This window comes from Ranitomeya variabilis, chromosome 2, assembly GCF_051348905.1.
Source record: "Ranitomeya variabilis isolate aRanVar5 chromosome 2, aRanVar5.hap1, whole genome shotgun sequence".
NCBI lineage: Eukaryota > Metazoa > Chordata > Amphibia > Anura > Dendrobatidae > Ranitomeya > Ranitomeya variabilis.
The window spans coordinates 297,795,315-297,820,466 of record NC_135233.1 but is presented as its reverse complement, the minus strand read 5'-3'; the positions used below and the strand labels follow the sequence as shown (position 1 = coordinate 297,820,466).

The 25,152-nt window shown below is 43.1% G+C and overlaps 1 protein-coding gene across 1 annotated transcript in view; it reads left to right on the top strand.

Annotated features, from left to right (window-relative positions):
• Window positions 1-25,152, top strand: part of SMARCA1 (SNF2 related chromatin remodeling ATPase 1) — a 116,853-nt gene that overhangs the window by 33,024 nt on the left and 58,677 nt on the right. The window contains exons 11-18 of the mRNA XM_077285121.1: window positions 13-239; window positions 4,291-4,412; window positions 10,334-10,486; window positions 10,922-11,054; window positions 11,509-11,657; window positions 11,921-12,040; window positions 14,751-14,861; window positions 21,113-21,226. Of these exons, the coding sequence (XP_077141236.1) occupies window positions 13-239; window positions 4,291-4,412; window positions 10,334-10,486; window positions 10,922-11,054; window positions 11,509-11,657; window positions 11,921-12,040; window positions 14,751-14,861; window positions 21,113-21,226 (1,129 nt within the window). The remainder of the gene's footprint in view (window positions 1-12; window positions 240-4,290; window positions 4,413-10,333; window positions 10,487-10,921; window positions 11,055-11,508; window positions 11,658-11,920; window positions 12,041-14,750; window positions 14,862-21,112; window positions 21,227-25,152) is intronic.

Sequence of the window (25,152 nt, the reverse complement as noted above, 5' to 3'; positions counted from 1 at the left end):
ACAACTCTTTAGGTACACAAAAATTTTAATGAAAGATATCGACATCCTAAATTCTGCTGGGAAAATGGACAAGATGCGTCTGCTAAACATACTGATGCAGCTGCGCAAATGTTGCAACCATCCGTACCTGTTTGATGGAGCTGAGCCAGGTCCCCCGTACACCACCGACACTCATCTGGTGTTCAACAGTGGTAAGATGGTGGCTTTGGACAAACTGCTTAGAAAGCTGAAAGAACAAGGTAGGTAATTCCCTGCGCTGCTGTACGGTTTACCCATGAGGCTGGTACAGCTTCACTTAGAATGCAGATTCACCAAACACTGCTAGGGAATGACTTCTGGCATTAACTCTAGAAAATATGAGTGTTAAGCACACAAATGCATACCCAGTATGGTCCTTGGATAAGCTCATTAAAGGGGTTCTCCGGCCATGTAACATTGATCACCAATCCTTGGGGCTTGTGCAGACAGCTGTGTATTCTCTCATCCGAGAGAATCAGGCCCATTATGCAAAGGACACTGATCAAACTCCGATCAGTGTCAGCATAGTGTGATCGCAAGGTGTCCGATATGACAATGAGAGCACTGAGGAGAAGATGGAGAACAAAATTTTCCATCTTCTCCATTGAGTCGGTGGTCGAAAAATGGCCTGCACACAGATGACATCCGACTGCAGCTTGATGATTTCCACGCACTCATTGACTTGCGTGGCCGAGTGCGATCTGAATATCAGATGTAAATCGGGCATGTAATTAAGTTTTCCTCGGACAGACTCTGTCTGAGGAAAAAAATAACGTGTGCACGGCCCCAAAGAATAACATTGGTCAGGCTGCGATCTATTGTGTTTTCAGATCACACTCGGACCGATAATTCGGCCGTCTGCCCCTCCTCTTAGAATAAGTCATCAATGTCAGATTGGTGGGAGGTCTCACACGCAACACCGCACCAAACGGTACCTGTGGCGGCAGCCAGTTATAAATCATTTCATGTGAAGTATAGCTGCTGCAACAAAATGGAGAAACCCAATAAATCTGTAGGAGAAGCATTACCCAACCTTGGTACTTGTATGCCATCACTTTATGAGTAGGGAGCACCCCATTAATATAAAACCAGCTCAGTGCACAGTGTAAAGGATCACTTTTTAACCCCTTGGTGACATCTGTTGTACATACTGTATATAGCAGATGTGCGCATTATCACATTATGGAACAGGCTCAGTAGCTGAGGCCGCCCCGTACTGTGCAAGCACCAGCTGAGTTACATCCTCACCACTTGTGACTATCTGTTGCTACTGGAGCCATCTCTGTTTAATCTCTCAGAAGCGGCCGACTGCCATGATGACGATCGCAGGATGCTGTTGGCATTGTTATAGCAGAACCTACCGAAGACCCCTGTGGCTGCCATGTTTGTACGTCTGTGAAGCTCTGCGTGTGGCTGAGCTTCATAAGAGATGGGAAATTTCACAATAGACTGCAATACTACTTTACAGAATTCTATAAGCCATGAAGCAATTTCAGCTTTAATGGGACTAAGGAAAAATGAGTGTACTTCAGTCTACTTTTCCTGAAACATAAATAGCATAATTGAAAAATAAAGCAATACATTTCATATTGCAGCATGCATAATTGTCCAAACTAACAAGATATCAAAACATTACTTCCCTATGATAAATGCCCAAAAGGAAAAAAAATTGCTTAATTTCCCCCCAAAGAATGAATAAACCGGTCAGAAAATCATAAAGACTGACCGGTAAATAAAAAAGTTCTTGTAATATAGTAACTAAAACCAATTTTTTAGAAGTATTAAAATACTATATAAATCTAGGGACACCATAACTGTACTAACCCCAAAGAACATAGCCACCGGGTCATTGTACCACAAAGGAATAAAACAAAACACTATATTGGAATTTGTGTTTTTTATTTCACCCCACGTTAGAATTGTTGTTTCCTGTTTTTCACCACGTAATATGGTAAATTGTGCCATTCAAAACTAACACATCTTGCAAAATATAAAGTCCTTATATAGCTTTGTTGAAGTAAAAATGCAAAGATATGGATTTTAGATGGCAAAGTGGAAGAATGAAGTATTTCTCACAGAAAATTATTGCAGGTACACATGTTTTGTTATACACATTTATTTCCTTTATGTGTATTGGAGCAACACAAAACACAGAGAAAAAATAGGCAAACTGGACATAATTTCACATAAAAGTCCAAAAATTGTTGCCACCTTTCTAAAATTGTGGGTAAACAACTTTGCTTCATGCTTGTGATGCTTGTTCAGACTCACCAATGGCAAGTAACAGGTGTGGGCAATGTGAAAATCACACCTGAAACCAGATGAAAAGGGCGGAAATGTATTCAATCTTTGCATTGTGTGTCTGTGTGTGCCACACTAAGCATGGAGAACAGAAAGAGGAGAAGAGAACTGTCTGAGAACATGACAACCACCATTCTTTTACATATACCAGCATTCTCAAGGTTACAAGTCCATCTCAAGAGATCTTGATGTTCCTTTGTCCACAGTGCACAACATAATCAAGAAGGTTACAACCCATGGCACTGTAGGTAATCTCCCTGAACTTGGATGGCAGAGAGTAGCTGATGACAGGTTACACAATCTTTGCATTGTGTGTCGGTATGTGCCACAATAAGTAAGGAGAACAGAAAGAGGAGCTACTCCGGATAGTGGATAAGTAGCCCGAATCAAGTTCCAAAGAAATTCCAGCTGTCCTGCAGGTTCAGGGTGCATCAGTGTCAGCCCGAACTGTCCATCGACATCTGAAGGAAATGAAATGCTACGGCAGGAAACCCAGGAGGACCCCACTGCTAAAGGATTTTGGGTTGCAACATAGTGCCTAGTGTCAGAAAGCTGGGTTTGCGTCCTAGGTCATGGGTCTTCCAGCAGGACAATGACCCAGACATACTTCAAGAAGCACCCAGAAATGGATGGAAACAAAGAGCTGGAGAGTGCTGATGTGCCCAGCAATGGGTCCGGATCTAAATCCCATTGATCACCTGTGGAAAGATCATAAAACTGCTGTTGGGAAAAGGCGCCTTCAGATATGAGAGACCTGGAGCAGTTTGCAAAAGAAGAGTGGTCCAAAATTCCAGTTTTTGTGGGTTTTGTGTGAAGTTATGCCCAATTTGCTTTTTCATTTCTCCGTTTTGTTTGTATATTTCCAATACAAAGGAAATAAACATGTGTATAACAAAACATGTGTAATTGCAATAATTTTCTGGGAGAAATACTTCATTTTCTGGATCAATTTGAAGGGTGCCAACACTTTCGGCCATGACTGTAGGTAGTGGCAATTGTCAGCTTGCTTAGAGCTGATCCTATTATCTTCCCATAAAGATGGGCTTTACTGGTGGCAGAGATAACGTCCGCCTCTCTTTCTATGGGAAATAGTGAATGTGTGCGGGATGAACCATGAAGCGTACCGCTCTGATGCCTTCCATGGGATTGAGCGCTTGATAATGAAATCTAGAACTGATTCACAGTTTGCTGCAGTTTTTCTCTTTAAAAACAAAAAGGTTTTTTGTAAAAATGGATTCAATTGTCCAGAGGCTGAAGCAGACCTTCACAATACGAAGTGTGAAGTGCAGGCTGTTCTGTGGTTTGTGGAGGAGAGAATGAAGCCCCATTAGCACCAGAGCGGCCTATTCCTGCCGTACATGTGACTTTGCTGCAGCCGTTTCCATGATTAAAGCTTTTCTGGCTACTATTCCTATTCTGCTCTTTAATGAAATAAAGCCCCAAAATGCCAAGCTTAGGACTTGCCCTGGTGATGCTAAAAACGCAGCAGGGCCTCGAAATCACATTGTTAAATAAAATTATGTGAAAATGGAATTAATAGATTGCCATTTACTTGCAGGTAATAGCTGGTGCTGTTTTTTTTTTTTTAACTTGCAAAAGGAAACACAGTGGAAAAACCCTACAAAAACTAGATAAGATGATTTTACACTGCTAGGGATTTTAGTTCCACTAGATGGTGATGTGGCCGCACAGTCTTTTCGTTACTTTAGCGGTGAGACAATGACTCCCGGCCCTTCTCTGCCTGGATCACGCGTTACGCTGATTTATTCTATACATTACAGGATATATAGGAAGCCATTTCTTGTCTGATGTAACATTTAACAATGCCATTATATTCTGGAGAATAACAAACCATACGTTAACACCAGAATCCATTAATGTGATTGCTTGAATGCTTGCCTGGTATTTCTGTACGCCGTATGCTGATGAACAGTGCACCACTGTAGCTGTGAATATACTTTCTTTCTGTAGGATCTAGGGTGCTGATATTCAGTCAGATGACCCGGCTGCTCGACATTCTGGAAGATTACTGCATGTGGCGCGGCTATGAGTACTGTCGCCTTGATGGACAGACACCACATGAAAAAAGAGAGGTAATGTCAGATAGCTTTCATCTGAAGACACGCAGAGCTCACTGGAAGATTTTACAGTCCTGGATCTTCCCCGCTGAGGACTTTGTAGGTCACGAGGCCTAATGGACCTGCTTATCAGCAAAGCTAGGCTTTCAAGAGAAGAGATTTTTTATTAGATCTTACTTAGAAATATAAATGCATATAGTAAAGTTTATATTCAATAATGACAAACTTTGCCCAGCAAAATCCAACTCTTTATGGACTGTTTTTTTATGCCTTCTTGTTATCCACTTAGTGGGTTTGTCCCACGAAGTACATTTTAATTAATGTATATTGGTATAGTAATATGGTGCATGATTGGATGTTAAAAAAATGTTACTGTGCTGAGATAATGAACTGGAGCAGCTCTGCTTGGTTAGGCACAGCCACTACACAGTACACAGCAGGGGCACATTTATACGATTATCTCAGCACAGGAACATTTTTTTTTCACCACATCCGATTGTGAAACTTATTATTGTAAGGTAATTATTTGTGGGAAAACCCCTTTAAGGATTTAGGAAGCCCCCATAACTGTCTATGACATTTAGATGGGACAGTCATTATTTAATCATGCTGTAGAAGATAACCTCATGGGCAATCATAGTGGGAAGTGTTAAACCCCCATACACCTATTATGGCTTTGGGATAATCGTTCGTACAGCACCTGTTTGACTGTCTCTCCATACACAGGAGCTCTCACACATCTGGGTTCTCTATGAGAGAGATGCTGTCAGACACGCTTAAATCCCCTATCACTCATCCGTTTGGGGCTCCCATGCACATTAGATTGTCGACTGAGCTTGTTGATACTGGTGGGTTTGACTGACGTTAATCCAATGTGAATGGGGGGCTTTAGGCTAGCTTTCCACATCTAGCTTTCATGGTCTGAGTACGGACTGGAAATGGGTCCCCTGGGCTGAACTCAGCAGTCTCATTGACATATACGAGACCGTAGAATTTGGGTTAGGAAACCCGCAGCCAGTCCTGATATCATGGTTCTTTCACAATCCCAGAATGTCAGATGTGTGAATCCGGCCTTAGTGCAGGGCTGTGGTCACACTCTGTCTCCCGCTGTATACTTCAGCATTAGACCATCATTCCCTGAACAGAGCACAGAAGAGTGTTATTTGGACTTCTGTCTGTCTGCAACTGCACCCCATTTATTTAGCTGTATAGGAGCTCTTTCCTTTATGGCTACTGCAAATAAATACCCCATGCTACACAGCACATACATATTTTTTTACAGTGATGCCCCTATAGTGCTGTCGGAGCTATACGTAATGAGTGTATAACACAAGGTGCATTCTGTCTTTAGTTTCTGCTATTTCATTGTAGTAAGAGCAGTGTAATATAGGGGGCAGTATAATTTGTTTTAGAAAATGGAAACTAGTGGAGTGTGCAAGATGAAGGCTTACTGGGCACCATCGCTAGAGGATGCTTACCAGACCAGCTTGGGGACAGAACAGTCTACTTATTTGTTTAGAAGTACATGAGGAGGGATCGTCTGTTTCCAAAATACATAGCAATAATTACACAGAAAAAATTAAAGTCTTAAGGAGGAGAACATAGATGGCGTGGACAATACAGGTTTTTATTCGGACAACGCTTTACGGGGCCGCTCTGGTTCCTTCATCAGTTACATCTGATGTAAGCCAAAACCTGGAATGGAACAATCAGAGGAAAAGTATAATAGAAACACGTCAGCACTTCTGTATTTATCACCCACTCCTGGTTTTGGCTTATAAATACTGACCAAATGCTGAAGGTGTGAACGTGTCCTTATCACTCTCGTAGCAGGTTGTGGTCACAAATGAAAGCTGTTCCTCATCCACAGAAGTGTAGGCCTTTCTCTCCAGCGTCCATTAGCATCTAGATGAGCAGTATAAAGTGATTATGTTCCATTTTCAGGCTTCTATTACCTGTACACATTCCTGCCAGCTTTACATGCGGTATTTATGGCTGCTTTTATGATTACATTCAATAAAGCAATATGAAGAGTGACAAACCTGCAGTAAACAGCAGTACTTTTCTTTAGAATCGTACTCATTGATGTTTCCTGGAACTGTTAGTGTAATGGCTGCCTTCAGTGCTCCAGCCGTCCCTTCTCCCACACAACATCTTGTTTACCAGATTATTATTATTATTTATTATTATAGCGCCATTTATTCCATGGCGCTTTACATGTGAGGAGGGGTATACATAATAAAAACAGGTACAATAGTCTTGAACAATACAAGTCATAACTGGTACAGTAGGAGAGAGGACCCTGCCCGCGAGGGCTCACAATCTACAAGGGATGGGTGAGGATACAGTAGGTGAGGATAGAGCTGGTCGTGCAGCGGTTTGGTCGATCGGTGATTACTGCAGATTGTAGGCTTGCCGGAAGAGGTAGTTCTTCAGGTTCTTTTTAAAGGTTTCAATGGTAGGTGAGAGTCTGATATGTTGTGGTAGAGCGTTCCAGAGTAGGGGTAATGCCCGAGAGAAATCTCGTATGCGATTGTGGGAAGAGGAGATAAGAGGGGAGTAGAGAAGGAGATCTTGTGAGGATCGGAGGTTGCATGCAGGAAAGTACCGGGAGACGAGGTCACAGATGTATGAAGGAGACAGGTTGTGGATGGCTTTGTACGTCATGGTTAGGGTTTTGTAATGGAGTCTCTGGGTAAAGGGGAGCCAGTGAAGGGATTGACAGAGGGGAGAGGCTGGGGAATAGCGGGGGACAGGTGGATTAGTCGGGCAGCAGAGTTTAGAATAGATTGGAGTAGTGCGAGAGTGTTAGAGGGGAGGCCACAGAGCAGGAGGTTACAGTAGTTGAGGTGGGAGATGATGAGGGCATGGACTAGGGTTTGTGCAGATTCTTGGTTTAGGAATGTACGGATCCGTGAAATATTTTTGAGTTGAAGGCGGCAGGAAGTGGAAAGGGCTTGGATATGTGGTTTGAAGGAGAGATCAGCGTCAAGGATTACCCCGAGGCAGCGAGCTTGTGGGACTGGGGAGAGTGGGCAGCCGTTTACTGTAATGGATAGGTTCGTTGGGGGGGTCGCGTGAGATGGGGGAAAAACAATGATTTGTTTTGTCCATGTTAAGTTTTAGAAATCTAGCGGTGAAGAAGGATGAAATAGCGGATAGACATTGAGGGATTCTGGTTAGTAGGGTGGTGATATCTGGTCCAGAGATGTAGATCTGCGTGTCATCAGCATAGAGATGATACTGAAAGCCGTGAGATTCTATGAGCTGTCCCAGGCCAAAGGTGTAAATGGAGAAGAGCAGGGGCCCTAGAACTGAATCTTGTGGGACTCCGACAGATAGGGGGCGAGGTGAGGAGGTGGTGTGTGAGTGGGAGATGCTGAATGTTCGGTCAGTTAGGTATGACGAGATCCAGGATAGGGCCAAGTCTGTGATGCCAAGAGATGAGAGGGTCTGTAGTAATAGGGAATGGTCCACTGTGTCAAAGGCAGAGGACAGGTCCAGGAGAAGGAGAATAGAGTAGTGTTGCTTGCTCTGACGATCAGAGGACAGAATATGCCTGGAAATAGCTATATATCCAGGAGAAGCGTGCAATGTACATTACGCTATGTGCTCTGAGGCCACCGTATGACAAAATAAAAAGTAATATGATATACCAGGAAAATGGCAAAAATTATGTCAGTGCAGTGCAGTGGGATTGCTGCCGTCTGGGTGCACCCACATCTTCAGAACAACATAAAGGCATCTACAACGCAGCCACCTCCAGAGTTCGCACATGCCTTACTTTATGGAGCTGTTGGGCATTTTTTATGTTTTTACATTGTATTTAAGAGAATAAAATTCCCTAGTCACAGTCCTCCATCACAAATTAGAGTAGTTCATGTGCGCCGGGTAATTGTAATATGAAGATCCTGGAAGCTGATAGCAATAAGGGTATGTACAAACGTTCCGTATGGATAGTAAAGCAAAATCTGCTGAAGATACACGTGTTGACAGGAAAATTATTGCAAAAATTTTTTGCAAGCCTACACCTCACCACCCCTCCTGAAGTCACGATTACGTTAGAAAGACCACGTAGTGCAGTCTCCCCACTTTCACCCCCCTGGGGACAAGTAAGTTCAGCTTGGTACAGTTTTACATAGACACCCCCTGTCTACACAGGCCCAGGGAAGCACAGGGAGTGAGAGGATGTAGCCCATGCAGTCACTGACGTGGCATCATACTTGCCCACAACCCTGACAGGCTGAGAGGCCCCTTTCACTAGCTCCAGTGAATCAGTGCCTGGTCAGCCAGGTAGGACTGCCACCAGTTCCTCGCTAGATAGAAGCCCATTCCGTTAACGGATTTATTTCGGGCCAGAAACCAGTCCAATAGTATGGAAAGGTAAACCGAGAAATGGGCATGTGGACTACGAAACATGGTATCTATTTTGCAAGCAAGCCTTTTGTTCTGAGATTAGCTGGCTCAAAGTGTGAGATCTGTCAGTCACAGCCTTTTGAGGCTTTACCCACTGCTGAGCTAGGTGTGATTTTACAACTGCACATGGGAAGGGGATTTTATAATCCCCTGCCAAATAGGATTCAAATGATTGACATGAAATTATATCTCCAATATTGTTCACAGTGGGTGTATGCCATCTGGGCCTGTTTTGATTTGTCTACTTTACTGATTTTTTTTAGAATTTCTGGTGCCCCTGAGCATATGATCTTCCTCTTCCACTATTTCACCCAGATTATTTTTGAGGGGCCAACACTATTATTTTTAAGTTTCTTACTGTTTATGTAGTTGAATATTTTTAGTTTATTTTTTACTTTCTTTAGCAATTTGTTTCTGTCTCAATATTTTCTGTCTTGATTTGTTTTTTTTTTACACAGTTTATTTTTTCCCTACAACTATCTAAAGGGAGCTTGCCATGTCCCCAAATGGTATAAACCTGCACATATGGGATTAATATGTAGATTAATAGTGTTCTAAAGCCGTGCTGCCGCCTCCGCTGCATTGAAGGTCCGGCTGCTAGGAGGGAATTAATTTTATTCCTACCTGCTACCTCGGCTTTCAGTTGTAGAGGTGTGGCTTCAGTCACTGCTCAGTACATAGTGGCGGCTGTAACCACACCCCCGCACTGACTGACAGCTCCCTCTGTACTGATGCACTGCTGAGCCGGCTGTCAGTCAGTGTCGGCATGTGGTTACAGCTGCCGGTGTCTATGTACTGAGCGGTGACTGAAGTCGCACCAGCTATGACTGAAAGCCAGAGGCTGCCAGGAGGATTAAAGTTCCTTTCTTTCTGGTTTCTTGGCTTAGTTGCTGCAGCCGCACAACTTTAGAACACTATTACCTTGCAGATTAACCCCTGTGGTTGGGTCCTGCCAAAGTTGTGACAGATAATTGTTTCTCATTTAACACAGCCAGGATCTTCCCCGGTTGGAGTGGGCTTAGCTCCCTGGCCTGCTCCACACAACCTAACCTGCTCCTCCACGATGGGTAGATCTGTCATTAGTTGTTAGGGGGCTAATCCTTCCCATCTGATATGGGTCCAGTAATGCAGACTACATTTCCCTTGAAGCTGCCTGGAGGGATGTGGTTAATGATGATGTGATCTTATGGGTCACAGAATGTCAGAGACTGACATTGTGACAGTACTCCATGCAGGGGACTGGTTGTCACACTAGTGGTCACATGACCCAACGTCCTATAATGAAGGTGGAGGAATGTATAGATGAAACTGAGAAGGGATGAAATAAATTAATCAGTGAGACTACTGATGGTGGGTAAGCATTATGTGTGCAGAATAGCTGGAGTGCTCCTTTAGTGTATGCATATCATGGGGATATGAGGATTTGGCAGCACGTGTGCTCGGCTCGTGCTGTACAGTGGTCGATTATTTGTTCTGTGTATGAGAACTAACCTGTCTGTAAAAACGTCTTCAATTTTCAGGAAGCCATAGAAAGATTTAATGCACCTAACAGCAGCAAATTCATCTTCATGCTGAGTACCCGCGCCGGAGGCCTTGGAATAAATTTGGCAACTGCTGATGTGGTGATTTTATACGACTCAGACTGGAACCCTCAAGTCGATTTACAAGCAATGGTTAGGAATATAAACTTCTGTGCTTGTCCTGTTACTTGTTGCTACATTTTGTGTTTTGTTTTATATTTAAGTAAGCTATTTCAAATAGGGGTAAATACTTTATATCCTGGATATTAGATTCCATATGTGAGAATTGCCGGCTAATTATGGGACTAGTCTGACATTACTGTCTACAGTTAGGGTCAGATGCTGCAGAGAAATCACCAATTTTCTGTCTGCGCAGATGACAGTATAGCACCCAGTAACTAATAGGGTAAATTGCAGACAAGCTGCACCTACAGATATAAGTAGATGTCACCCCATGGGTTTTTAGAAGTTGATTCTTCCCAGAAAGACCCCTTGGCACCCCTCACCTGGTGTATTTCCGGTTCATAACTGTTGGATTGTTATCAAGTTTCTGCACAAGAATTTGTTTTAACTTTATATTTGCAACAGGATCGAGCCCATCGCATAGGGCAGACGAAGACTGTTCGGGTATTTCGGCTCATTACCGACAATACAGTGGAAGAAAGGATTGTGGAGAGAGCGGAGCTAAAGCTTCGACTGGATTCTATAGTCATCCAGCAAGGTATCTTGCCGTCTATTTCTCTCATTCCCGTAGCGCTGGATGGCCAAGTCTGATCTGCCTTTCATGGCTGTGGTCGGAGTCGATGCCAGCCTCTTGGGTTCAGCTGTTCTCCCATAGAGATGTCTGTAAATCCCATCCACTGTGCTGGAACTGTAAGACGCTGCGTTTTGTGCGCAATGAATACACAGTGTCAGAAGCTCACCGAAAACTTATTGTGGGATCTTAACCTAAGTCTCAGCTGCCAGATGGAAGTAAAGATTGAGAGGAAATTACTGATCATTAAATCCCTGTTTTTACGCTCATAATCTCATGGTTTACTTTGTAGTTTCAGAAAATGCTGAAATACATTCAAATATATTTACAACTTTACAGAAGACAAAAAAAACCCTATTATGTAAATGAATGATAATAGAGATATTATATGGCTAAAGCCATGTCATCTTTCTGACTTTAGGACGACTTATCGATCAGCAATCAAATAAACTTGGGAAGGATGAAATGCTTCAGATGATTCGCCATGGAGCCACCCATGTGTTTGCATCCAAGGACAGTGAACTGACAGATGAGGACATTACTACGATTTTGGAAAGGGGAGAGAAGAAGGTAGCATTGCTGCTTATTTGTCATTTAATCCAGTTCCATTGATTTCGGCCAGCCATCACCAGTAGTCCCACCATTATTAAGCACACCTATTAACGATACGGTGCCCTGCTGTGCTGTGCAGACAAGGTGACCATACAAGAAATATACCCATTCATACAGGCGGATCAGATGTGCAATTATTCATTATTCTTATACCCATCTTTATCTTTAAAACCTCCATTTTCAGTGTTACTTCTGTAGATAAGGAAACCTCTTCTTTTCAGACTGCTGAAATGGCCGAGCGCATGGAGAACATGGGGGAAAGCTCGCTCAGAAACTTCTCGATGGATACAGAAACAAGTTTATATAACTTTGAAGGAGAGGATTATCGAGAAAAACAAAAGGTAACATTTTACCTGCTTTATAGATGACATATTACATCTTACTAGATATGTATCAACTATGTAACCTTACATCAAGAATTTATTGTGTCAAACTGAGAAAGAATTAAGTGGCACATTAAGCTCCTCTGTACCAATATATAATTGTACTGTAGATGGGGTCACAAACAGCCCTGATTCCCCTGTGTGGTGTATTTAGGACTTACCAGGCCTCTTTAATCAGAACTGTCTTACCTTAGCCTCCCTATATTGCCCATAGCAAACAATCAGAGCTCCACTTTCATGTGACCAGAGTGGTATAGGAGATGAATGAGGGCCATCGTGTCCTTTCCTTCTGGTAGAGTGGGATCTTTGTGGAAAGCAGTAGTATGTGTGTTCAGCCGTTCATCATGATAGTGGAGATCTATGTACGCACAGCCTCAGCCACGGTAACACAGGACTATTCTGAAGGTTAATTTCCAAACCTTGCGGTTCCAGCAAACAGTAATGTACAAGGTCTGTTGCAGAAGTGATGTAGCCATTGCATGGCTATAGGTGCACGGACTGTGAGTCCAATATTTGCTGAAATGTGCCTCTGAAAGGGGAGTTTGTCACCAGGTTGGTTTTGCTACCCCATCTAAGAACAGCATGATGAAGGGGCAGAGACTCCTGATTGCTGCATTTTTTATACAATCCCTGTTTTCTCTGCTGCAGATCTACCAGTTATCTGAAGGCTGAGCTCTATCTAACCCCGCCCCCAATAGTGATTGGCAACTTTCAATGTACACTGTGCATAGGCATAAACGTGCCAATCAGTGGTGGGGGCGGGATTACGGTATACAGAATTCATGAATATAGATGACTACATGGCACAGATTTACTAGTTCTCTAGTGATAATCTCCTGGTGATAAAACTGTGTTTTATTGATGTCCAGGTTACACCTGCTCTTTTCTAGTCATCTGTGATGGGGCGAAGCACTGAGCTGTCATGTCTTAACTTCAAGTCATGCTCACTGTTAGAATGATTGACATCCTACTTAGCCTGTGATTTTGCCGACCAATCTCTTTGAATGTGTCATATTGCAGAGAAATAGCAGCTCCATATCTGCAGGCAGTGAATGGTGCATGCTTTGTAATTTCTTCAACTGTACCTATAATGTTAATGGGAACCTGTCACTCGATTCATGCTGCCTGAACCGCATCCATCATGAATCACAGCCTGGCTGCACGATTTCAACCAGATATGTTTTTATCTGAATCGCTCTTGCGTTTCAGAGAAAATATAATTTGAGTATCCAGCCGGAGACTATAGGGAGTGACAAGACTAGTTCTGCTCTCACCCTGGCTGCCCTCTCTCCGCCCTGCTCCTGGTGATTGACAGGTCTCTACTATGTGTGTACATAGGGACAGACCTGTCAATTACCTAGAGTGGAGTAGGGAGAAGGTGCCCGGCTCTTCAGACTATGTTTTCTCTGAAACATTGGAGCCTTTTAAAGAAAAACATATCTGGCTACAATCGTGGTACCAAGTATCATGACTCTGTTATCGAGTGTCCTGGTACCAGAGGCTCCTTCCCTGTGCTTAACGCTAGTGGGCGCCCTAGCTCGCCCTGTTTCCTGGGTTACTTCTGAAGGTGAAGATGCCAGGGCCAAATACCTTTCCTTAGCTCCTGAATCTGCCCTCAGTCTGTACCCTTCCCACACCCAGGGGAGAGAAGAGTAGTAGTGTACCGTAGTACACCAACCAGACTATCCAGTTAATACGCTTAGGGGTAACAAAAATACCACACATGCAAATGTACTCACACATACAACAGAGGAATGCACCAGGGAGTTAAGGATGGGGTTAAACTAAAGTAGGAGAAGAAAAGGAATTATCACACACCCAAAACCTACCCACAGTCACAGATAAATCCACCAACCAACTGCTCAAATAACCACCAACACCTATCCTCCTATCCATGCAGCATAATAAGCTAGCTCTGACGATGGGAGTTAGTCAGGGCCCAGATTATATAGGGGACAGGAGTGGCTAGCTGTGCACAGCTGAGAGCCTTAGCTCCAGGAGCTCTCAACAGAGCACATTAACCCATGCACTGCTAAATTTACACCGTTTAATGTGAAGGTGAAGTGCTTCTATTCAGCGCAGGAGTAGGAGAACTCAGAGGCTGTGGTCTTCTGGCTCCTGTCTGTCGTGGTAACCCTGTGACAGACAGGCTCTGATTTAAGCTGCCTAGGGTTTAGGCTACATGAATTCAATGATAGTTTCCTTTTAAATGTTTTCACAATCTGCAACATGTTTTGAAGCTATGAAATTAAAAAAAATGTATATTAAACTATAAGATATAATTTCAATCCTAAATTGAAACAAAGGACAAGCTTTGGCACCATGCTCAGTGATCAAGGGCAGCAATGTACAGTCATGGATTTTTTAACTAATTTTCAATAATATGGAATGAAGCATTGAAGATTTTATTTCTTATTGCCGCTATCTGGAACCTTTCTGTCTTTGGCTCCTTGCTCTTTCTCTTTACTATATGATGATGCTGGATCGGTGATGAAAGTTTCTTTACTTGGCTGTAGCTGAGTCATCAAGTTGTTGTTTTGAAGGAAACTTAATGTAATTTCTTGCTATCCAATCCTAATTGGCCACTTAAAGCCATCATGTTGATTTGTAATTTCCCATAAAATGGATACTTTTCTAAAGTGCTTTTTTTTCTTGGTTGTACATTTAGCTAAGCATGTTGGAGTGGATCGAGCCCCCCAAACGGGAGCGCAAAGCCAATTATGCTGTGGATGCGTATTTCAGAGATGCTTTACGTGTTAGTGAGCCAAGGGCACCAAAGGTAAAGTACTACTTACATTTTCTTAGTGTAAAGCTTGCAACCCCTTTAATGTCCATGTTCCCTTTATCTAAAATTGCTCTCTCTGAATACGACCATGTATTCAATTAGGTTATTCATCTCTTTCTTTCTATACAAAAAGGCAGCGCACAAGAACGCGTCTGTAGCTCCAGCCATAGCTGTTCTTTTATAAGGACCCATACATTATGTTACAGTGGTGATTGAGTGATTTAAAGAACACCAAAGATAAAAGTCCTGCAACTCCCCTCAGGTCCTGCACTAGGTATAACATTTTATGAAGACTGGCTTATAGTTCGACAGGATAAAACTACGTGAGACGAGCAGAACTGGAATTTGGATCATGACAATGCATTTATGACACTTGTCTATTTTTTATATCACTTCTCGACTGTTAACTTTGCTCCAATATTTTGTGCCAAAATAATGACTAAGTGTGACGAAGACAATAAATCTAGTCCGTGGCATGTGCCAACTCTATCCAGGATTGTAATGATCCAGTGCAAATCTGACACAACATGAGGACAACTTTTGTGTCTCAATTATGTCCTGGAGGGGACACAGAAGTCTTCATTGCATCCTGCTGCCACATTCACTCTTATGGAGGCAAACTCCCTTGACAGACACGATGCAACAAATTAAATAACACTCTTTTAGACAGCATGCGTTAGATTAGACGGTATTACAATTCACCAGATTTCTCACAGTGACTTATACTGGATAATATAGTAATAGAACAACACGGCACTCGTAGGAGTGTATAGAGTAGATGCTCAAGTAGGGTATCCAGCCCAACAAATCCAAATCCGAAAAAACTTGGCACTCTAGATGAATAATTATCATATGCAAAAGGTTTTATTGATGTGCATCCATAAAGACTTGCCTTTATGAATGCACATCAATAAAACCTTTTGCATATGATAATTATTCATCTAGAGTGCCAAGTTTTTTCGGATTTGGATTTATACTGGATAATAGATTTGGTGCATCTTTAGACTGACTAATTTAAGTTTACATTCATTCATATGGAGCAATGTTCTTTTGTCAGACGACTCTAAGGGTACCGTCACACAGTGGCATTTTTATCGCTACGACGGCACGATTCGTGACGTTCTAGCGATATAGTTACGATATCGCAGTGTCTGACACGCAGCAGCGATCAGGGACCCTGCTGAGAATCGTACGTCGTAGCAGATCGTTTGAAACTTTCTTTCGTCGCTGGATCTCCCGCTGTCATCGCTGGATCGTTGTGTGTGACAGCGATCCAGCGATGCGTTCGCTGGTAACCAGGGTAAACATCTGGTTACTAAGCGCAGGGCCGCGCTTAGTAACCCGATGTTTACCGTGGTTACCAGCGTAAAAGTAAAAAAAAACAAACAGTACATACTCACCATCTGATGTCCGTCAGGTCCCTTGCCGTCTGCTTCCCGCTCTGACTGCCTGCCGGCCGGAAAGTGAGAGCAGATCACAGCGGTGACGTCACCGCTGCGCTCTGCTCTCACTGTACGGCCGGATCTCAGTCAGAGCAGGAAGCAGACGGCAAGGGACCTGACGGACATCAGATGGTGAGTATGTACGGTTTTTTTTTTTTACTTTTACGCTGGTAACCACGGTAAACATCGGGTTACTAAGCGCGGCCCTGCGCTTAGTAACCCGATGTTTACCCTGGTTACCAGCGAACCTCGGCATCGTTGGTCGCTGGAGAGCTGTCTGTGTGACAGCTCCCCAGCGACCACACAACGACTTACCAACGATCACGGCCAGGTCGTATCGCTGGTCGTGATCGTTGGTAAATCGTTATGTGAGACGGTACCTTAAGAAAGCGTCTTAAACATACAATAAGTGTGATGTCGGGCATCTAAGCCGGGATAGTTGGCCCATTTAGCATAATTTGTCTCCATCACTGAGTCTTTTGCAAAATGTGATTTTAAAGTGGCCATTGCCACCCAAAATACCTATGTCTGCCCATGTACTCTTTTTACCTTTCCAGCAACATGGTGGCCATTCACAGTGACATGTGGCCTGAAGCATGTAGCACCAGTCCAACGTCAAGCAGGTTCTTTGTAGGTAGAGAAGCATTTGCAGAGTTACAGGCAGCAAAAGCCGCCTCTGTTCTCCATTCAGACCCAGTTCTCTTCTCTCCATTCTGAGAAACCATCTCCAGTCAAGCAGCACGACCATTCTTCAAGCCTCACCCTTCCTATAATTTGTCACCCTACCAGGTCAACGGCGTGTCTTCTCAGATCAGACATCAGCAGGTCCCAGCTCAGTTTTTACATAAAAATCCCCAGCAGGATTGTAGTGGCTTTGGAGGCAGTCTATTGCTACCAGTACAATTATAGACCGCTCCGGAAGGCTGTTCTCATCATCAAGTGGAGCAGTTCAATGGCGTAGGTGTGCAAGCCGACTTATCAAAAGCCAGTTTATTTCTGACCAGATCATACAGACTGTCAGTCAGTGCCGGGGGAGCGGTTACAGCGCCGCTCTCTACACACTGAGCGATGACAGGATTCTACCGGCGCGGCCACTATACCTGGAAGCCGAACGCTGCTGGTGGGAATAAAGTTCACTTTAAAGTTAAATGTGTAGAGGGAAAAAAAGAGCCCATAAAGACTTATTGGTGCAAATTTTGTAAATGGGTTTTTAGCTCAAAATACAATTATTTAAGTAAAAACATGTCCCCAAAGGTGGATCATCATGACTAGGAAGCCAGCCTCTTCCTCTATCAGATCCAAATGTATTTGGAATAATTATTTTTGTTGGTGGGAGAAAAACCCGGTCTCTCTCTTAGTCTTTTTACTCCCAATTATCCCTTTTTTTTCTCCAGTATGGCCAGGATGCAGGGCTTGCTTCTAGTTCTCTGAATTGTCTGATCTCTGCCTTGTATCTCTTTTTAGATGGCTGTAAAGGGAGTCTGTCAGCAGGTTTTCCTAATGTAATCTGACAGCTGCATGAGGTATGGACAGACCCTGAATCCAGCGATGTATCACATAGTTTACAGGGTGCAGCAGTCATGACAGAGTCACAGTTTTCTCTGCTGTGGATCTAGCAGAGCTTAGTTGTTGAGCTGTGTATATCCCTGACACACCACACCTGTATATTGTATAGTGACAGCTGCTAATCAGTGCTGTGGGGTGTGGCTGGACAAGGAGGCACGACGTCAGTTGTCCTGTAGTGATAATCTCCTGCTGGTAAAACGCTGATTATATTGAAACAACAAAACACAGCCTGGGAAGTGTCATATCACTGTAATCTGGGTCTCTGCTCTTACATCATGGGGCTCTCAAATTACATTGCAAAAACAGCTGACTGATTCCTAATTCTCCTAGTCCAATATTTCAAAGTGTCGTGAATGTGTTTCCTCCAGGCAGGTAACCTGTGCTCCCATTAGACGTCAGTCTGATGCCAGATGGCCTCCAGTCTTCCCCTGATCCATGCATGTAGCCCTTCACCAGGACAAGGAACTGTACACCCAGCACCTTCTTCTTTCCGTCTAAAGGTCCCTCTCTATGAAGAGATTGTGTATATGGTCCACCTCATGAAGACATTGTCTTCTTGTACTTATCAGCCCTCTCCACGTGCTTGGCTAGTGCAATGTAGGGGTCAGTTCTTTGTGCTTTCCTTTGGCAGCTGCTCCTTTTTATCTCTTTCATAGTTCTGAGATGCAGACTGAGTGCCCCAATATGTTTGGGCTGAATAGCACCTGAATATGAAGTGGTAACTTTTTTTGTCATGGCCTCAGCCCCCTTGGGCAGTAGCCATGTTCTCAGTGTCGTCATTGTAGACCATATAAAAGAGATTTTATGGCACGTACAGAAATGCAGCATGTCCTTCTGTTGCTTAAGGCCCCGTCACACTTAGCGACGCTGCAGCGATACAGACATCGATGCCGATCTCTGCAGCATCGCTGTTTAGTCGCTGTGTGGTCGCTGGGGAGCTGTCACACAGACCGCTCTCCAGCGACCAACGATGCCGAGGTCCCCGGGTAACCAGGGTAAACATCGGGTTGCTAAGCGCAGGGCCGCGCTTAGTAACCCGATGTTTACCCTGGTTACCAGTGTAAAATGTAAAAAAACAAGCAGTACATACTCACCTTCGCGTCCCCCGGCGTCCGCTTCCTGCACTGACTGAGCGCCGGCCCTAACAGCAGAGCGGTGACGTCACCGCTGTGCTATGCTTTCACTTTACGGCCGGCAGTCAGTCAGTGCGGGAAGCAGACGGCAAGGGACCTGACGGACACCGGAATGTGAGTATGTACTGTTTGTTTTTTTTTACATTTACGATGGTAACCAGGGTAAACATTGGGTTACTAAGCGCGGCCCTGCGCTTAGTAACCCGATGTTTACCCTGGTTACCAGTGAAGACATCGCTGAATCCGTGTCACACACACCGATTCAGCGATGTCAGCGGGACCTCAACGATCAAAAAAAGGTCCAGGCCATTCCGACACGACCAGCGATCTCACAGCAGGGGCCTGGTCGCTGCTACGTGTCAAACATAGCGAGATCGCTACTGAGGTCGCTGTTGCGTCACAAAACTTGTGACTCAGCAGCGATCTCGCTAGCGACCTCGCTTAGTGTGACGGGGGCTTTACAGTGTTGTCTCCTGATCACTGCTAAATACAGCTCAATACTATATCTACAATCACACACTTGTGCTAGGATCAGAAATATTATTATTATTTTATTATGTTAATCAGATTTTACAACATTCAATTGGGCGGATAGAAGAGAATGGATATCATCTGAATGCCCAACAATGGTATTGGAAAGATATATATCTTGGTACCGTGTTAGCCAGTAGATAGAAAAATATTTAGAATTGAGAGTCCTCAGTGGTTGATACCTTTTAATGTCTAACTGAAAAGATGGTAACAAATTGCAAGCTTTCGAGACTACTCGGGCCTCTTCATCAGGCATAGACTAAAAGAAATTCTGAGGAATCACATATTTATACACAACACAACACAGAACTGTCATTATGGGAGAGTGATAAATGATAATCAGTTGTGTCCATAAATATTGGAACAGTTCCTAGATAAGGAGTGAATGGTTTATTGTCCTCTGATAGGGGACTGGTTCTGTGTTATGATGCCCCCACAAAGTCTGAGGAGCAAATTCCTTAATTGATGTAAAAAGACATAAATCCATGCGACACATTCATTCCTGCACTAAGTGTGTCAAAGATTGTCATGAGTTTATACTTCCAGATTCTCCTGTCTGAGATTTGAAGTTACCTTTCAATACAAGTAAATTCCGGTTCATGGTGCTATGATCAGGCATACAAAAATGTTTGGCCACAGGTAGATCCATTCTTTTTTCTCTTGTTGTGTGGCGGTGAGAATTTATCCTTGTTCTCAGTTTTTGCCCTGTCTCCCCAACATACAGACCACCAGCTGGACATTTGGTACATATAACTAGGTACACCTCCATTAGATTTGATGCATCTGAAAGTGCCTGATATCTTGTAGTCCTGATGTGAATTGGGGATCTTTGTCTTGTCCGCGGTCATTATAAATGGACAGGTTTTACATTTTTTCTACTTGCAAGGAGATAATGACAGTTGTGTTGTGTATAAATATGTGATTCTTCAGAATTTTTTTTAGTCGACTCCTGATGAAGGGACCTGAGTAGTCTCGAAAGCTTGCAATTTACCATCTTTTCAGTTAGCCATTAAAAGGTATCAACTACTGAGGACTCTCAATTCCAGGTATTATTCCAACAATGGTATTCACACTTGCCTTTACTCCATTTATTCACTGCAGTGACAGAAGTCCAAATGAGACACCACTGAAAAACAAGTTTCGTACAAAGTTTCATCTTTTCAACTCCTATTTACTTTATTGAAGTGAATGGATTTTCTCAAGAGCACATGTGCAAATAATATGTCATAAACAATAAATTATGCATGCTATTTTAAAATGCAAGGCTCAAACTAGGCAGGAGGTCCTTGTCCTTAACAGGTTATTGAGTCTGTAGTTTCTCTGTGTTAGCACTGGATTATTATTGTTCCTGCCATTAGTAATATATTAGGTGATTGCTTTATATTCTGTCAATGCACACAAGTGTAAGATCTATTTTGTTTCAAGACATTTAAATTAATTCAACATCCTAACCAACAGTGATGAATGCAAAAAACCTATTGACATTGGGTATAATTATTGGTCACTTCTACTTTGCAGTAGATTAATATGAACAGCAGTGTTAAAATATATATATATATTTTTTTTTATTCAGGCACCACGGCCTCCAAAACAACCCAACATTCAAGATTTTCAGTTTTTCCCTCCAAGATTGTTTGAGTTGCTGGAGAAAGAGATACTTTATTACAGAAAGACTATTGGCTATAAGGTAATGGCAAGATTATGTATTGGGGTAAGCTTGAGGCCAGCCAGATGTTTTCACTGCCTCCATGCAAATTACATAGCGGCCGCACAAATCAATGGCCGTCATTGTCATACAAGTCCGCCAGAACCAGTCACTTGTAGAGAGCTGCTCCTCATTGTAGCTCATAGAAGGGGGACCCAGAGCAACGAAGCCATCTTTAATGAAGTGCATATATGACAAAGGTGCATATGACCGTGCTTTTGTATGTCTTTTACTTACAAGATTGTGCCAGGGATGTCACCCACTTTGTCTGTAAAGTGGTGAATGTTTCACTTAAGTGTAGAAGAAAATCCAAGCCTGACTATGGGTGTGAGAGCCAGCACAAATGGCATCCTAAGGATCCTTTAAAAGGAAAGTGTCAGTACAAATTGTTATTTACGTCAGGTTTGTATTTTTTAAAACTTTTTGCTAATGGTTTGATATTTCTATATCATTATATAAAAAATCAGAAATCTTGCAATTTTCACACTGGCCACTAGGACTCATATTAGACTCATACCACTTGTTTACATGTTTTTTGCATACTTCCGATACTGAATTTTATGGTGAGAACACAGGAGAGGTTTTCTTCTGATGACTTTTTCATGAAGGCCATATTTGTGCAGGTGTCTCTGAACAGTAGAACAATGTACCACAATTCCAGTGTGTTCTAAATCTTTCTGAAGGTCTTTTGCAGTCAAGCAGGGTTTCTGATTTGCCTCTAGCAATCCTGCGAGTAGCTCTCACTGAAATTTAGCTTGGTCTTCCATGCATTATCTTGACCTCCACTGTTCCTGTTAACTGCCATTTCTTAATTATATTTTGAACTGAGGAAAGGGCAACTTGAAAATGCTCTGAAATAAATTAACTTTTTGATGATATTCTAATTTTGTGAGATGCACCTGTAAGTACCTAGACGAACTGATGCTATTTTGAAGGCAAAGGGTGGTCACAGCAAATATTGCTTTGATTTATTTTATCTTTGGTTCATTCACTCATTAATTTTTCTCCTACGCCTCATTGGGGGACACAGGGCCATGGATGTTATGCTGCTGCCACTAGGAGGACACTAAGTGAACGCAGAAAGAAACTCCTCCCCTGCAGTATACACCCTATCTCTGGCTGAAACTCAACCAGTTCTTGCTTAGTGTCTGTAGGAGGCACTTGGGTCTGTTTCAGACCCCAACGTTTTTATTTTAATTTTTTTTTCCTGTTTTTTTCTGTACATTTTTATTTTTTAACTAACGGAGTGAAGGGGGCGACGGATCCCTTTCTAGGGTCCGTTCTCCCCCGAACCATCAACAGGCGAGAACGCCGAGTATATCTCCCTGTACCCTCTCCTGCGACGACTGGGGCACGCCTAATTTCACCTTGGGGCAACGGTTCCTTTTTGGTCCCGATCTCCCCACCCTTGAAATACAGCGAGCACATGAGGTTTTCCCCCTCCATGTTCCTCTCCAGGGCCGACAAAACCCGCAGCTGGATGGACAGAGGCCCTCACCTAATGGCGTCAATACAGCCCCACGACCGCTGGAGAAGATGGACGGAGGGTACTCTCCATCCCCCGCTATAGGGAGGATGGATTGAGATCATACCCTTAGAATGACAGGAGGCGCTGCACAACTCCGGCTCTGCTACTTCACCTCTGTGAGTATGAGCCTGTTGCGCTTCCCTGCGAGACAAACGGTGCGGGTCCTGGTCCCTGGGGAGAGGAACGCTGTCTTGGTGCCTGTTATGATCTGGTAACCTTGGAGCCGCATGAGAGACTTTCTCAGGAGAAGTGGTACCTGTACTGACCGCAAACCCTAAACTAACACCGCAACTAGAAGTAGCCGTGGGATGTACCTAACACGTCCTAGACATCTCGACACAGCCGGAGGACTAAATACCCCTATAGATGGAATTGGGAATTCTATCTTGCCTCAGAGCAGAACCCCAAAGGATAGGCAGCCCCCCACAAATATTGACTGTGAGTATAAGAGGAAGGACACACGCAGGCAGAAAAACAGGATTTAGCAAAAGAGGCACTTCTAGCTAAATAGAAAAGGATAGGACAGAATTCTAAGCGGTCAGTATTAAAATCCTAAAAATATCCACAGCAGATAATACAAATATTCCACATCTAACTAAAGACATAGAAAGTATATCTGCATCTCCTGAGAATCCAGCATGACTGAAAAATCCAAACAAAGTCTAAGCTGGACAAAAACACAATAAATTGCACTGAATTGCAAAGCACACTGCATGTGTGCACAGAGACAAAAAAAACAGACACTTATCTTAGCTGAATTTGGCAGCAAGGCACGAGGAGCCAGAGAGAGATGCAATCCCTCCAAGTACAATGGACAACTGGCACAGACTCATGGATCCTGCACCCTTGTCGGGACCACACTCAGTCGGAGCAGCCTTTGGAAGTGGGGAATCACCAGAAATAATACACAAGACACGTCTCGTATAGTATATCACTGGGAAGTCTCTGAAGCACGCCTGCCTTCAAGGTGCTATCCCCTCTTTATATAGTTGTACAGGTAGTTTCAGTGGTTATACAAGTTTTGCTTGTTTAAACAAAGAGAGAAAAGAGAAGACAAAAAACAGTTTCGGCTATGTGATAGTTTCACAACAGACAAAAAAAACAGTTTCGCCTAAGTGGCAGTTTCACAAACAAAAAATAGGATTTCACACTATAGCTAAAATTGTCATGATCTCAATGGCAAGAGATCATAGCATCAGCATATATAGGAACTAGCTCTTGGAAGATGGAAACTGAGCTGACCATGAACTAAACCTAACGCACAACTAGCAGTGGCCGGGTAGCATGCCTACGTTGATTCTAGATGCCCAGCACCAGCCGGAGGACTAAATAAAGCTAGCAGAGGAAAATATTAGTCCTAGCTCACCTCTAGAGAAATACCCCGAAAGGAGACAGAGGCCCCCCACATGTATTGGCGGTGAATCAAGATGAAATAACAAACGTAGTATGAAAATAGGTTTAGCAAATTTGAGGTCCACTTACTACATAGCAGAAGACAGAAAGGACACTTTCATGGTCAGCTAAAAACCCTATCAAAACACCATCCAGAAATTACTTTAAAACTCTGGCATTAACTCATAACACCAGAGTGGCAATTCCTGTTCACAAGAGCTTTCCAGACACAGTAACGAAACTACAGCTGTGAACTGGAACAAAAATGCAAAAACAAACATGGACAAGAGTCCAACTTATCTAGTAGTTGTCTAGGAGCAGGAACAAGCACAGAGAGGCTTCTGATAACATTGTTGACCGGCAAGCAACTAACAGAGCAGCAAGGTTATATAGCGACTCCCACATCTTGATGGGAACAGGTGAACAGAGAAGATGAAGACACCAGTTCAATTCCACCAGTAGCCACCGGGGGAGCCCAGAATCCAAATTCACAACATAAAATGTCCTTGAATGGACAGGTCAATATTGATCACAAATTCTTTTTGGTTCATTGAGGTAACCATTTTTGTTCCGCTCTTCACAATCCCCCCTTTGACATATTCCATTCAAAACCTTGTCATATAGACGATTATTTTAGTCATTCTTTTTGTGATATTACAAAAACAAAAAAACTTTATATTCTCGCATCCATTACACAAAATTTATTTGTGCATACCGAGATACCCTTGAGTACAACCTTGAGTAATACATATATAATTACAATAACTATAACTGTATGTTTTAGGCTTTGCATAATCCCGGTAACCCACCCACCGATCCCCCTGAACCAATTGGCCGGGTTAAGAAAAGAAAAGGTATCTGACCACCAGCTATCCTTATTTTGGTCATTGTCTTTGTCATACTGATCCCTGAGTCGTTGTACGTCTTCTAATTTAAATCTCATACTCATAGTACTATTCGGGTCTATATAATGACAGCAGGTGGGTCC